The 15,244-nt window shown below is 40.2% G+C and overlaps 4 protein-coding genes across 5 annotated transcripts; 3 read left to right on the forward strand and 1 right to left on the reverse strand.

Moving 5' to 3' along the window:
* On the forward strand, positions 1,189-2,065 carry LOC18777953 (germin-like protein subfamily T member 2). The gene has a single exon (XM_007210892.2). The coding sequence runs from the start codon at positions 1,217-1,219 to the stop codon at positions 1,886-1,888; it is 672 nt and encodes a 223-aa protein (XP_007210954.1). The 5' UTR covers positions 1,189-1,216; the 3' UTR covers positions 1,889-2,065.
* Positions 2,637-8,344, forward strand: LOC18777762 (protein TPLATE). The gene is made up of 7 exons (XM_007209010.2): positions 2,637-3,998; positions 4,100-4,696; positions 4,790-5,151; positions 5,827-6,130; positions 6,248-6,370; positions 6,527-6,979; positions 7,165-8,344. Exons 1-7 carry the CDS (start codon positions 2,874-2,876, stop codon positions 7,711-7,713), a joined length of 3,513 nt encoding a protein of 1,170 aa, XP_007209072.1. The 5' UTR covers positions 2,637-2,873; the 3' UTR covers positions 7,714-8,344.
* Positions 9,413-10,422, forward strand: LOC18775948 (germin-like protein subfamily T member 2). The gene has a single exon (XM_007209542.2). The coding sequence runs from the start codon at positions 9,546-9,548 to the stop codon at positions 10,221-10,223; it is 678 nt and encodes a 225-aa protein (XP_007209604.2). The 5' UTR covers positions 9,413-9,545; the 3' UTR covers positions 10,224-10,422.
* LOC18776453 (transcription factor bHLH79) lies at positions 10,914-14,409 on the reverse strand. 2 transcript variants are annotated; one of them, XM_020563575.1, is made up of 7 exons: positions 13,725-14,409; positions 12,996-13,202; positions 12,788-12,853; positions 12,520-12,588; positions 12,343-12,420; positions 12,114-12,171; positions 11,251-11,340 (listed from the first exon to the last, which is right to left on the reverse strand). In XM_020563575.1, the coding sequence occupies exons 1-7, from the start codon at positions 14,013-14,015 to the stop codon at positions 11,321-11,323; spliced, it is 789 nt and encodes a 262-aa protein (XP_020419164.1). In that variant the 5' UTR covers positions 14,016-14,409; the 3' UTR covers positions 11,251-11,320. The 2 variants fall into 2 exon arrangements, with proteins under 2 accessions (XP_007209455.1, XP_020419164.1); XM_007209393.2 differs by lacking the exon at positions 12,114-12,171 and having other exon boundaries at positions 10,914-11,340.

A 15,244-nucleotide genomic window follows, 5' to 3' on the forward strand; every position in this document is an offset into this window, starting at 1 on the left:
TTCCTTTTGCATCTGTTTCATAATGTTATGTATTGTATGGCAGCTTATTAGACATACATACAATTGCAACAAGGGGACTCAAATGAATTCTTAACAAAGAATTATGCCTTTCTATCGAACTATAAAATTATATGAGAAAAAATGCTAGCCATACAATATTTATATAGCACTGTGTGTCTCACCTCTCTAATAGAGGCGAACCTCAATGTATTGTTAGGCTCCACCTTTCTAATAGTGGTATGCAAATGTGGTATGACTAGCATCGTCAGTCTTATAATTTCATTTGGATAGTAACCTGTTAAGACTCGTTTGGGACTGCTTCTCTATAAAGTACTTCTGCTCATAAGCGCTTCTAACAAAAGCACTTTTATTATAAAAACCTTAAATTTTCATAAAAATCCAAGTGCTTTATGAAGAAGTACATGGCATGTGCTTCTTCAGAAAGCGCTTCTATGACTCAGAAGCGCTTCTAAATTTTTCTGCCAAATGCTGTTAAAAGCGCTTTTAGCCTTTCCAAAAGTACTCCCAAACATGCCTAAGGTTACTATTTGGACGACCAGCATATGAATTAGCCATGCAAACACTTACCAAAAGAAGGAAAAAGAAAAAGAAAAAATCACGTGATGTTTACTAGATCCAAATAAAAAGCTCTACCCAGATTTAAAATAATTAAAAAAACCAACCTTCTTGTTTTAAAAAAAAAAACCCAATTTTTAAAAGAAAACTTAAAGGTTGGCTTTTGTCCATATTTTTTTGTTGAGTTAAGACCATATTGTTTAGTGTTTTGTTTTTGTCCATATTTTTTTTTCCCACTTGACATATGGCCTCTTTTTTTTTTTTTTTTTTTTTTTTTTTTTTCCAGTATTGCCTTATGCTCCAAATGGTTCAAATCAAAGCCGCCCTAGATCCCAAATAATCTTGAGAGATGTTCCCACATAAACAAGATTTTTGACGATGTTAACTTTGGTTTTTAGCCAACTAGCGTCATCCAATATCCAAAGATTACGAGTTTTTTCCAATATAAATCTATCTAATCTGTACTATGGATGCTGATGTTCCTTTTGTTGAGTTCTAGTTGGTCGCTTCTAATGGTGGCCTCAAATCCAATAATGTAGAAAAAAAAATTAGTTTTTAAAATACATATATTATATGTATATATATACATATGTAGAACCAGAGTGTACCTTGAACTACAAGAAGGTAGTATTTTGAAGCTATGATCACCTCATCACCAAGCTTGCTATTGTTCTGCCTCACAGTTTCATTGCTGCTGCTTCTTCTTCCCTTGCCCTCCCATTGTGCAGACCCTGATCCATTGCAAGACTTGTGTGTGGCAGACTTGAGTGCCTCCATATCTGCTAACAACTTCCCCTGCAAGCCGCTCTCGGAGGTTACTTCAGATGACTTTGTCTTCGACGGGCTGCGCAAGCAAGCTAACTTCACGGACGCCTTCGGGGTCACGGTGACAACCGGGAACGTCCTCTCGTTCCCGGGGCTCAACACTCTGGGGATAGCCATGAACAGAGTTGACATTGAGCCGGGTGGGATTAACCCGCCTCACTCGCACCCTCGTGCGAGCGAGATTGGGATTGTCATTGAAGGGAAGATTCTTGCAGGGATTGTGACGACTGAAAATGTGTACTACTCAAAAGTCTTGACTGCCGGGCAAGTGTTTGTGATTCCAAGAGGACTTGTTCACTTTCAGCTGAATGTTGGACGAAAAAAGGCCCTTACCTTCACTGCTTTCAACAGCCACTTGCCTGGCTCCACTGTTCTTCCTCTGAATCTGTTTGCTGCGGCCCCTTCGATCCCAGTCGAAGTGCTGACCAAGACCTTTCTAGTAGATGAAGATGCCATCAACAACATTAAATCCAAGTTTGTCTTTTGAAATACTATGTTTGAAGGTTTGTTTGTATTGTAACTTGTATGTAGTATTTTATTGGGAGAAAGAAGTTTGAAAGGAGAAAGTTGGGGCTATGTATCCTTTTGCATCTGTTTCATAATGTATTGCAGCTTATTAGACATACAATTGCATGAAGGGACTTTATGGAGTATTAGCAAATAACTCTCGTCTTTCTAACTATAGTTTTTATGAGGATTCCCATCACAATTTCTTCCATTGTCAGCACCACCATAGTGATTCTTCTAATAAAAGAATTTTTAGCTAATCACGGTTTCACCTGTTTTGTCTTTCTCGCGCTTTGATCTGTGCAAAAAAAAAAACACGATGAACTTTAAATAAAAAAAACTTTATAGCGCATGTTTGGATTGTATAATGATCCATATTCAACGTCCCACATCTGAGTTCAAGGTCTAGATTAGCTCATAATTATCTATGTTTGGATTAACTCATAATATTACATTTGAGGATGTCCGAATTCGACATCTCACATCTGAGTTATAGGTTTGGAGTCCTAACTTCAGATCATGGATCTCGAATCTCGGGTTCGTGATTCCCAACCTAGGTCCATATTCCCAGCCTAGAAAAAACATTTAAGAAAAGTTAATGGGCCTTCACCTCCAACTTAAGGCCCAATTCACAAGCTGTTTGGGTTGGGCTTCCAACAATCAACATCTTCCTTCGAAGGCCAATTTTCAAATGAACTCAGCCAGACAATGAACTCGGTTGTTGCCAACCCGGCCGTGCCAACCAACTGAACCGCCAAGAAGCCTGATGGTTTTTGCCACCATCATTTTCTTCTTCAAACTAAAGCCGCTACAAGCAAAGCTAAAGCTAAGCAAACATACTCTGCATTTCTACTGCAATCTGCCCAAACTCTCAGTTCCTCTCTCTCAATGTCCCAAATTCTCAAATCCTAACGAACCCTAAAACTGGTCAGCTCATCGACCGAAGTTGATCTCAGCTTCTCAAAATGGACATACTCTTCGCTCAGATCCAAGCGGACCTCCGCTCCAACGACGCTCTCCGCCAGTCCGGCGCTCTCCTCCAAGCCCTCCAGCAATCCGCCGCCGGCCGTGACATCTCCGTCATCGCCAAGTCTGCCGTCGAAGAGATCGTCGCTTCGCCGGCCTCCGCCGTCTGCAAAAAGCTTGCCTTTGATCTCATTCGCTCCACCCGCCTTACCGCCGACCTCTGGGACACCGTCTGCGTCGGAATTCTTACCGATCTGGACTTCCCCGACCCTGACGTCAGCGCCGCAGCCGTCTCAATTCTCGCCGCCATCCCCTCCTACCGCCTCTCCAAGCTCATCACCGACGCCCAGAAAGAAATCAACAGCTGCTTCGACTCTCCGAGCGATAATCTCCGCTTCTCCATCACCGAAACCCTCGGATGCATTCTTGCTCGCGATGACCTCGTCACGCTTTGTGAGAACAATGTCAATTTACTCGATAAGGTCTCCAGCTGGTGGTCCCGCATCGGAGGTAACATGCTCGACGCATCCGACGCCGTATCGAAGGTGGCATTCGAGTCGGTGGGGCGTTTGTTTCAGGAGTTCGATTCCAAGCGCATGAGCAGATTAGCGGGTGATAAGTTAGTCGATAGTGAGAATTCGCTCGCGATTCGATCCAATTGGGTCTCCTCGATGGTCGACTTCGTGTGGAAGAAGCGGAGTGCGTTAATGGCGAGATCGTTGGTTTTGCCCGTGGAGAGTTTCAGGGCCACTGTGTTTCCGATCGTGTACGCGGTCAAGGCCATGGCTTCAGGCTCGGTCGAGGTCATAAGGAAGCTGTCGAAGTCGTCTAAGGGCTCCAATGGGACTGTTGCGGATAGCAATGCAGAGAGGTTGGTGGGAGTTTCGGATGTGGTCACGCATTTGGTGCCATTCTTGGCGTCGTCATTGGATCCAGCTTTGATTTTCGAAGTGGGGATTGACTTGTTGTATTTGGCTGATGTGCCTGGTGGGAAGCCGGAGTGGGCTTCACAGTCAATTATCGCAATTCTCACACTTTGGGATAGGCAAGAGTTTGCTTCTGCAAGAGAGAGTATTGTTAGAGCTGTGGTTACCAATCTTCACCTTCTCGATCTTCATATGCAGGTATATAGCAAATCAATCTTTTATCTTTGTCAATACGGATGATAAATTAAATTAAATTCACATGAGTTGTATTTTTAAGAAGAAGAAAAAATTGGGTGTAGGTTTCGTTGTTTAAGAGGCTGCTTCTTATGGTGAGAAACTTGAGGGCGGAATCAGATCGTATGCATGCTTTAGCATGCATTTGTCGAACAGCGCTTTGTGTTGATCTCTTCGCAAAGGAGAGTGTCCGTAGAGGCCAGAAACCTCTTGCTGGAACTGATATAGCTTCACTTTTTGAGGATGCGAGAATAAAAGATGATCTTAATAGTGTGACAAGCAAGACCTTATTTAGGGAGGAGTTAGTGGCGTCATTAGTTGAAAGTTGCTTTCAGCTGTCTCTGCCTTTGCCTGAACAAAAGAACTCAGGGATGGAGAGCAGGGTTATTGGAGCCTTGGCATATGGAACTGGTTATGGCGCACTAAACTGGACAGAGCCTGCTTTGGAAGTGGTGGAGGTTTGCAGGCCTTGTGTCAAATGGGATTGTGATGGCCGGACCTATGCAATTGATTGCTATTTGAAGTTGCTTGTGAGGCTTTGCCATATCTATGATACTAGGGGAGGTGTAAAAAGAGTTAAAGACGGGGCTTCACAGGACCAAATTTTAAATGAGACAAGGCTACAAAATTTGCAACGTGAACTTGTGAAAGATCTACGTGAGGTACGTATCTCTCTTCTTTGATTAATGTAATTTAGCATACTGGCAATGCATATGTATTGTAGGGAAGCACACTTACTGAAGCATATTATACAGGTGAATACCCCAAGAATATGTGCTCGCCTTATTTGGGCTATTTCTGAGCACATAGATTTAGAAGGTCTGGACCCACTTCTTGCTGATGATCCTGAGGATCCACTGAACATTATTGTATCAAATATCCACAAGGTTTTGTTCAATATAGATTCATCTGCTGATTCAACAAACAGGCTTCTAGATGTTCAAGCAGTTCTTTTATGTGCTCAGCGGTTGGGATCACGCAACCCTAGGGCTGGGCAGTTACTGACTAAAGAACTTGAAGAGTTCAGGAACGGTAGTACGGCGGATTCTGTTAACAAGCATCAGTGCCGTTTGATATTGCAGAAAATCAAGTATGTTTCAAGTCATCCAGAAAGCAGGTGAGCATATTATATATTTCCCTTAATCTGTAAGGGTGAGCCATCTGCCATAGAGTTTGGGTGGTGTGTACCAAACTGTTAATGAAGTTTCTTTTTATGCCCAATATATGATTATAGTAGTCTACATCCATGTTGTCTGCCTTTAAGAGGTGTTTCTTTGTTCCCCGTGGGGTGGAAAGCCGTTCTCAGTGATAATCTGCATTATTTTGATAGGTAGTCTTATATCTCTTCCATTGGGCCCTTCTCTCTCCACTGTTCCCAAAAAATAAAATATAAAAAACACTGGCTAAGGCTGGAGCTTGGGTTTCACCTTCACCGACAGTGTGGTTTGATTGCTGGATCCAGATATTTGAAAGAAATCTGTGTAGACATTGATTTTTGGCCTAGGTCAAACTGAGTTTATCAGGAAGGAGAGAATGACTTTGATGAAAGTGGAGGCACATCCTCTTAATCTTCAATATGAAATTACTGGACCATTGTCTAATGCATACATGTGTTTGTGCATATATATAAGCACATATATACATCACATATGCGTATGTCCTATATAACTGCATAGATTGTGCTTTTATGTTTTGTAATTTTCGCGTTATTAATACCTGTTATTAGTGGGGGGAAATTATGCATATCTACGCACAAATGTAAAACGATGAGGGAGTTACAATTATTTTTCAGGTGGGCAGGAGTCAGTGAAGCCAGAGGTGATTACCCATTTAGCCACCATAAACTAACTGTCCAGTTCTACGAAGTAGCTGCAGCTCAGGATAGAAAGTTAGAAGGATTGGTTCATAAGGCTATTCTAGAACTTTGGAGGCCGGATCCCAGTGAACTAACCCTTCTGCTGACTAAGGGAGTTGACTCTACTTTAATCAAAGTTCCTCCTAGTGCAATTACTTTGACTGGTAGCAGTGATCCCTGCTACCTTGAAGCATATCATCTGGCAGATGCTAGTGATGGAAGGATATCTCTGCATTTGAAGGTTAAGTTTTGCTTCTTACCATTTTTTTAATGATTTTAAAAGCCCTTTATGTTCTGGGCAGACTCCAGTTTCCTGTTTCTGTTTGACAGTTCTTATTCCTTGTTGATGAATGTGCAGGTCTTAAATTTAACTGAGCTTGAGCTCAACCGGGTTGATATTCGAGTTGGGTTATCTGGTGCATTATACTTTATGGATGGATCTCCTCAAGCAGTACGGCAGTTGCGTAACCTTGTTTCACAGGTTTACTTTCTGCCTCTGTAATGAATTCATTCTTCGTTTTCTTTGCCCTGTCTTCTATTGCAATGCATCTTGTTTTTGGTTGTAATCTGCTTGTCAAGAATCATCTTGTTTTCTATTGCAATGCATCTTGATTTTGTTTGTTTATCTTGTTCCTAGGATCCGGTACTTTGCAGTGTAACTGTGGGTGTCTCCCATTTCGAAAGGTGCTCTCTTTGGGTTCAAGTCTTATACTACCCCTTTTATGGAAGTGCTGCTATAGATTATGAAGGAGACTACACCGAAGAAGATCCTCAAATCATGAGACAAAAGAGAAGTTTAAGGCCAGAACTGGGAGAACCTGTAATTTTAAGGTGTCAGCCATACAAAATTCCGCTGACTGAGCTTCTTATGCCACATAAGATCTCACCGGTTGAATTTTTCCGTCTGTGGCCCAGTTTACCAGCCATAGTAGAGTACACTGGTACATATACTTACGAAGGAAGTGGCTTCAAGGCTACTGCTGCACAGCAGTATGGGGCATCTCCTTTCCTGAGTGGGCTGAAATCATTGTCATCCAAACCATTCCACAGAGTTTGTTCACATGTTATCCGGACAGTGGCAGGATTTCAGGTATTATCTCTTTTTCTTTGTTACCGTTTGATTTCCGTCTCTCTTTTGTTATTTGTTGCATGTTTCTACTTTTGTGAAACTTTACTGATCGAGTTCCTATTATGGAAGTTCGTTTTCTTTGTTACTATTTGATTTGCAACCCTAAACCATTCAAATTTTATGTTGATTTCTTTGTTCTGGAAAAGCTTTGTTTTGCTGCAAAAACTTGGTACGGTGGCTTCTTGGGCCTAATGATCTTTGGAGCTAGTGAAGTGAGCCGGAATGTTGACCTGGGTGATGAGACTACAACCATGATATGCAAATTTGTTGTTCGAGCTTCTGATGCATCAATTACAAAGGAGATTGGATCGGATCTCCAGGGCTGGTTAGATGACCTCACTGATGGGGGTGTTGAGTACATGCCTGAAGACGAAGTGAAAGTGGCTGCTGTTGAGAGGCTTAGAATCTCAATGGAAAGGATAGCTTTGCTAAAGGCAGCCCAGCCTAAACGTAAGATTCCCAAATCTGATGATGATGATGATGATGAAGATGAAGAAGAAAGTGATGAAGAAGATGAGGATAAAATAAAGAAAAAGAAGGAAAAGAAAAAAGATGGTGAGGAAGATGGCAAACCAAAGGGACCTACAACCCTGTCAAAGTTGACTGCAGAGGAGGCTGAACACCGTGCTCTTCAAACGTCAGTGCTCCAAGAGTGGCATATGTTGTGTAAAGATAGAGGTACAAAAGTTAATTGACAGACCAAGCATAAAGGGGAGCACCAATCTCTTTCGGGGTGAATGTAACAGCCGGTAATGTCGTCGCATTTCCTGGCTCAACACATTTGGGATATCAATGAATAGAGTTGACTTTGCTCCATGCGGAGCAAATCCAAATCGAACCCACTCACTCACACCCTCGGTGCAAGTGAGTCTGGGTTGGTTATTGAAAGGGAGCTACTGGTGGGGTTTGTGACAAAGTTGACAACTAACAATGCGTGTAACTCCAAGGTTTTGAGTGCTTGGCCGATGATTGTGGTTCCACGGGGACTTGTTTGCTTTCGGCCAAATTCAAACGGTCACTTTCCTGGGTCTCTTGTACTTTCCTTTCTTCACACCTTCAATCCCGACCGAGCATTAACTGAGACTTTTAAGTAGATGTAGATGTTATTGAACAGCATTAGATCCGAGTTTGGCTTTTTAAATTATAGGAAATTAGCTTGGTTTTGTGTGAAAAATGTGCTATTAAACAACTGACTGGGGTTTGTCTCTCTTCTCCCCCTATTGTTTCCGTTTATAGGCCCATTGGTCTTCATTTTGAATCATACAGGAGAGTTTCGCTTCATGTTGTACTTCCATTACAGTAAAGCTTCTCACTTTCTCCCCTTAATTTTTTTCCTGCATCATTTTCTATAACGACTTTTGTACGGATTTTCGATAGGACCTTTGGAGAAGAAATCTTTGTCATGTTGGGCTTTATTATTGAAAATTTCAGAATATTTCAATTAGAGACTTTTCAAACTGGAGCAGCGTGCGCATTTTCTCTTCAAAATAATTTGCACCATGATCAAAAGGTCTATGGTTCTTTTATGATCCATTATTGTTTGAAAGATCAATTTAAACTACTCCGACGACTAAACACCTCTCAATTTTATCACGGCATGCCGAGAATTTCCTTTACTTTTCCAGCACGCTGAAATGTTCAAAGAGGATTATTAATCTACATGTTATAGTTGGGTGGACTCTTAACACACCATAATCATGCCATATGCCACACTGTGTTACCGTCACTCCGGCGCAAAAAGTTTCAAGCTTATTAGGACACATACAGGATTTCTTGTTGGCAAATTAATGGTGAAGTTATGATGATCTGCTGCCGTGGTGCTTATTACTATTAGGAGGATGAAGATGTTGCTTTCTAGTGTGTTTTTATATTAAAGCCGTTTTAAGCTACTATTTTAATCATGTACTAGTCAAGGTACATTTTGAATTTTCAGATGATTAAATTATTTTTCGCTACATCGCATGCGGCTCTCATGCTTATGTAAACTACGCTGACGACTAAGCACCTCTCAATTTCAGCTATGTCAATGCTCACCCAACACAAAGAAAAACAGAAAAAAATAACTGTGTCAAAGTTTTAGCGAGCGTCACGAGTTGCAACCACTGCAATGCACAAAAAGTCACAAAGTTAAATCCATTCATATTTGTACTGGGAATCATACCCTAAGCAATGAGCTACTAGTTGGATGTTGCTGGCACAACAAGAAAAAAATTATTTAAAATAGAAAGTTGATGTCCATGTAAACTGTTTGGAAACTAACACGATTGCTTCAAATTTAATCTTTTGTTTTAAAGTCGTTTAAGGGTAACTTTGTCAAAGCCAACTAACCTCCACCAATATGCAATTAAATTCTTTGTCCAATACAAAGACTTCAGTTTTTTACCTTCAGCTGGTCATGGTTGTCCAAATCCAATAACAACAGGCAATTTTTTTATGTGGTATGGGAAGAGATAAATAGAACCAGAATCTATTAACTTCAAAACCATAATCTACTTGGTTTTGGAAGCAGAAGTCTATTTTTGTAGCCATGAACATGATCACCTCATCCAGCTTAGTCTTCAGCTTGCTATTCTGCCTCATGGTTTCAATGCTTCTTCTTCCCTTGCCCTCCAATGGTGCAGACCCTGATCCGTTACAAGACTTCTGTGTGGCAGATTTGAATGCTTCCACATCAGTTAATGGCTTTCCCTGCAAACCCGTCTCGAAAACTACTTCTGATGACTTCTTCTTTGATGGACTGAGCAAAGAAGGGAATACGAGCAATCCCTTTGGAGCGAACTTAACAGCTGGGAATGTCCTTGCATTTCCTGGCCTCAACACTCTTGGGATATCAATGAACAGAGTTGACTTTGCGCCGGGCGGTATTAATCCGCCCCACTCGCACCCTCGTGCGAGTGAGTCCGGTGTAGTCATTGAAGGGAAGCTCCTTGTAGGGTTTGTGACAACCAACAATGTGTTTTACTCCAAGGTTTTGAGTGCTGGGCAGATGTTTGTGATTCCAAGGGGACTTGTTCACTTTCAGCTGAATGTTGGAGAAGGGAAGGCTCTGGCCTTCACAGCTTTCAACAGTCAATTGCCTGGGGCTGTTGTGCTTCCTTTAACTCTCTTTGCTTCAATGCCTTCGATTCCCGACCAAGTTTTAACTAAGGCCCTTCAAGTAGATAAAGATGTCATCAACACCATCAGATCTAAGTTTGGCTTTTAAAATATACCGTGTTTTATAAGTTTGGTTTTGTTTGAAGACTGTGCTGCTAAACTGGGTTTTGTCTCTCTTCCCCCTGTTTTCTTTGTTGTTATATCAGTCTGTTTCCAGGTCTGTTGGCCATCAACGGATCATACAGTAATAGTTTCACTTGTTCATATTGTACTTTCAGTAAAGACTGTAATACTTTCACTTTGTTTTCAAGGGGTGCCTCTCATAAGTACATCGAGGCGTCTCTGGCCATGACACCGTGATCGGATTCTAGCTGAGACGTGCTCGCCATGAAACCTTGGCTGGAGGGAGGAGAAGGGGCTCAAAAGGAAGGGAAGAAAAGGGGTGGAAGATTTTTCTTTTGACTTTTCAAGATACAAAATTATAATTAACAACATTAAAACATGATAGAAAGTGAAAAGTAAATTAATTCAATTATTTCATAACCGGTCCATACACATTCGCGATACGGAGTAATATTATATGCTATACTTACCATATTTTTATCCCACATTTCTTTCCACATAATGTGGCATGTACATATTATATGCCACATTAATTAAATCAATGAAGTGTATTTTAATTAAGACAATTAGAAAAACAAATACTTGAATAAATCATAAAAGAAAAGAAAATCTTAAATAATTTTAATTGATGTGACTGTCCACCTAAGCTGCCACAAATATAGTAAGAGTAGCATTATTCTATGTAAAAATAATCAGATATTTTATATATATAAATTCTGGCAAGCACAATTACAATCCTTCAGTTACATAATTTAACTAAGCCACTCTAAGATATTTTCTGGGTACCACTACTAGTACAACAAAGTAGAGTATATCTAGTCAGATGACACATATGAAGATTAGATGCATTCCTACAACTAATATCCTATTACAACAATAAGAATGATCATACATTTAGCAAACGCATTTCTACACCAGATGTGGAACCTAATCACAAGCCCACCAATTATGACTTGAAGAATTATCCCCCGAATTTACGTTGCTCTTTCGAAACTACTGCCGACCTGCATATGTAGCCACTCGGGATGTGAGCCTTGGGCATACTCCCTTGGTGTGTGCGAGCCAAATAGCAATCCTGCACCATCAAATGGCTGTGCACCAAGCTGAAACACCAGGTCAATTGGTAAGATCATATAGCATATACCTAAACAGAATTGTCTTTCCGTGCATTTAAAGAATCTCAGTTTAACGGAAATAACCTAGTGAACCTATGAAACAGTACAAATTATTGCAGCATCCAAAAATATCTCTCTTCGTGGGACAGTAAAACCAATGAGTTCACAATCTTACTGCAGCACCTACATTAGTACACTAACTGTGACAGAAACATCCTCCACAAGAACTAATGAGGTCACACTATCTTTAGGAGAAAAGATATACAATGTAAACATACATTGTTCAGCATGTCAAACACATACACCAAATAAGAGTTGAACGGATGAGAATATAGACAAGGATAAAAGCCATGGTGATGGTGGTGGTGATGATGATGATGATAGAAAAAGAATGCAACCAAGCACTTTACACTCCAAGGGACATCAAAAACTAAGAAAATGTTGTTATTATCATGCTGTTATGCTTAAATGGATGATATGATATATTAATGTCATCATGGAGTTTAGAAGAGATTCCCTGGAATCTTCATCATGCATATAGTAAGGGTTAGATTATAGAAAACAAATAGCTTAGAAGGTGCCCTGTTGTCTGCTTATTCCCTTCAAAATGGCATAGAAATGCACAAATACCAATCTTGAGGAGTCAGTAGCATAACTGTGATGCCCAACAGCCAAGTTTACAACAAGAACAGTCCTAGGATTTGAATGAAATTGCACTCTTGGACTAAATTGTACTGCCAGTCAAGTTAGATATTATTTACCAAGACTACTTGGTTGACAGACATTTACATTCCTTGATGTATCTCTGAGATTGAAGAGCTGTACAAAAAAGAATCCCCAGACAAAGGGTTTACAATCTAAAAAAGCAGCAGGGTCTTTGAAAAAACTATTGAACCAGAAATAATAATGCATCTCTAAGATTATATCAAAAAATAGTTCCAAACAGTGTCAATGGCTTTTATGAAGGTAATAAAAGTACACCAGACTTACATCTTTCGAAGGAAAGGCTTCAATGGTGGGATTCAAGTTCATCCTTGAATTGACTGCTTCAAGCTTCATTGAAAGGAACTACAGAATCCAATTAACAAAGTACAGATTCAGGATTAACAGTTTAAAAGAAAACCATGTCACCAAGTGCACTAGATTAGAGTCAGATGGAATATATACCTCAACCTGGTGCTGCAGTGATTGAATGTAATTAATAATTTCATCAAGGACGAGTGCTTTCCCAATAACCTTTTCGGAAGAAAAGTACAACATATGTAAGGGGAACATGCTAGATAATTACCAGGACATGTTCACAATTAATCGAGTAAAGAAATCGGAAACAACAAATTACATAACAAAGATTCCCTAGCTAAACTATGTAGAACATACTACCTACACATGCTAAGTAATATGAATGACATAAAACCAACCAAACAACACACACTACCTTATTACATCCAGGAACCAAATCTTGGAGAAGTTTCATTCTCTCGCTGATCTTTTCTCTCCTAGCCTGCCAAAATGAGCATGGTATGCGGCATGTTTCAATGGTGAATGGATCAAAACTGATTTACCAAACATGTCAAAGATAAAACGGAATAGGTTCATTCTAGATACTAATATTGCAAATTCAAAAAGGACCATAAGTGCATTACCCTCTCTGCTAGACTGTGGCTGTCAGTAGCTTGTCCCCTTCGTGCCCTCACATGGATAAAATCTTGCTTAGGTGGCTCAGAAGGTTTAGTGCTTTGTTCAGCTGGCTTGTTGTCACCAGCTGCTGAACTTTCTTCAACTTCAGCTTTCGAACCACCATTTTCATTTTGAGATCCTGCTAGTTTCATCCGTTTTCCACTGGAATCTTTCTGTTTGAAACAAACAGAAAAAGTTAAAAATTAAACATCAAAAGAGAAATTTAAGATTCAAGTAAACAACATGTAAGACACAAACACCAATTAGAGCCTCAATCCATATCTAGTCTAATACAGCTTAACTCGCTAAAGATAACACGTCACACCATGCTTGGATGCATTAATATTCACAATATCACTTCTAAATTACAGGGGAAACAAAGGCTATACAAGAACAACCAATATTAATTCTTTATAGATAGCTTACATAGCACAATCATAATTACACAAATTCACTACTTCCCTCAATTATTTACTAACAAAATATTCACTAAATTAAGTTAAAATATAAAGACCCGCGCTTAATTTTCATTCCATTTCTTATTACTTTCATCCATTTGCCTCAATTCAGCTAAAGAAAACTGACACACACATCAAAATTCATTGCTTTAGTACTAATTTGCTCCATTTTCTCATAAACCAAACTCAAAATTGAGCCAAGCAATCAAATTTCACTTAAAAGAGTGAAATACGAACCAAGCCACTGGCACTACTAGTGGAAACCAGCTTAGAAGACTCGTCCTCAGAGCTCACATCCCTTCTCTTTCTTCCACCACCTCCACCGCTTTGCTCAGTCACGGTCGATTCCTCCAACGACCCATCTCTGTTCACGGAGCTGTCTCCAAGCCCACCCAAACTACCCATTCGAAGACCCAACCCGCCACCACTTCCACCGGGTTCACCGCTGAAGGGCCAAATCTCTGCCAGGCTGTACGCTGATGGGTTAGCTGCTGAGAAGGAAGACTCGTTGATCAGTGGAGGATCCATTTTCTCAAAAGCCCGAATTCATTCCACCCGACCTCGAATCCGAATCCGAAACTTGAGCTACCAATAAAGAGAGAGAGAGAGAGAGAGAGAGAGAGAGAGAGTGTGTGTGTGTGTGTGTTAAGTGTGTGTACGAGCTTCTGAAGAGCTTGTGAGAGTGAATGAGGGATTTAGTGAGCTGATGGGTTATTTAACAAGTTACTTAGAGAGAGAAAGATTTGGTCTTTAAAGAGAGAGAGAGAGAGGCATTAATGGATGATGATGAAAGTTAGAGAGAGAAAGGGAGGAACTGTGGGGGCAGAGAGAAGCAGAGTGTGATCCTTTGGCTGGACTGGGAGAGAGAGTAGTGCTCATTGCGCCCACTGTGCTTTCTAACCACGGGACAGTGAAAGCTGTAGCCTTTAGAGAGAGAGAGAGAGAGAGAGAAGCGGCAAGTTTGGCAAGTGGGTTATTTTATCCGAGGAGGGGATACAGATTTATCCAGGAAAGCTACCATCGGCATATTAATGTACCCGCTCTTCTGTAAGAGACACGTGCCCAATAGCATTGTCCTGGTTTTTTTTATTTGTTTAATTTCCTGTAAGTGTTGCTTAATTGGTTGATCTAACAAGGTATGGGATCAAGTGCCTAACCATTACATTATTAGAAAGAAAGTGGGGTCAAAGAGTCCAAACCCATATATGTATAATACTTGCACACATCTCTAATTCAAATTATATAGTTTCTCAGCCAATCACATAGTTACAAACTTCAATTGTTTCAGAGTATTTATCTTTACATATAAACTTTTGCGTTCGATTTTTCTTTTATTAATCATTTACATTACAGATGTAATTTATTAACGACCCTAATGACTTAACATGTCAAATTCCATGTAAATAAAAATTACTCTATTTAGAATAGTGCCTAGCTAGCAAGTACACTGTATGGGACCAAAAAAAAAAATTCATATGGAATAGTTCATGCCACATGCATTTTGTTAAAGTTACTGTTCATGTGAGAGAATTTTCAATTGGCATCTTATTCTGTCCAGAGATAAAAATTTGGGTGGAAACAAGGCTTGGTGGGTTGCTATAGTGAACAATACAAACCCTCCAAATTAATTTCAAAGAATTTTGTGTTGTGGAGAAAGCTTTTTTATTTTTTGCCTTTTTTTCGAAGCTAAAATAGCTTAGAGCACCATCACTGCCTAACCCCCCCTTTCTTATTTGTCATTGCCTAACTTGCTTAGC

This window comes from Prunus persica, chromosome G5 (assembly GCF_000346465.2).
Source record: "Prunus persica cultivar Lovell chromosome G5, Prunus_persica_NCBIv2, whole genome shotgun sequence".
NCBI lineage: Eukaryota > Viridiplantae > Streptophyta > Magnoliopsida > Rosales > Rosaceae > Prunus > Prunus persica.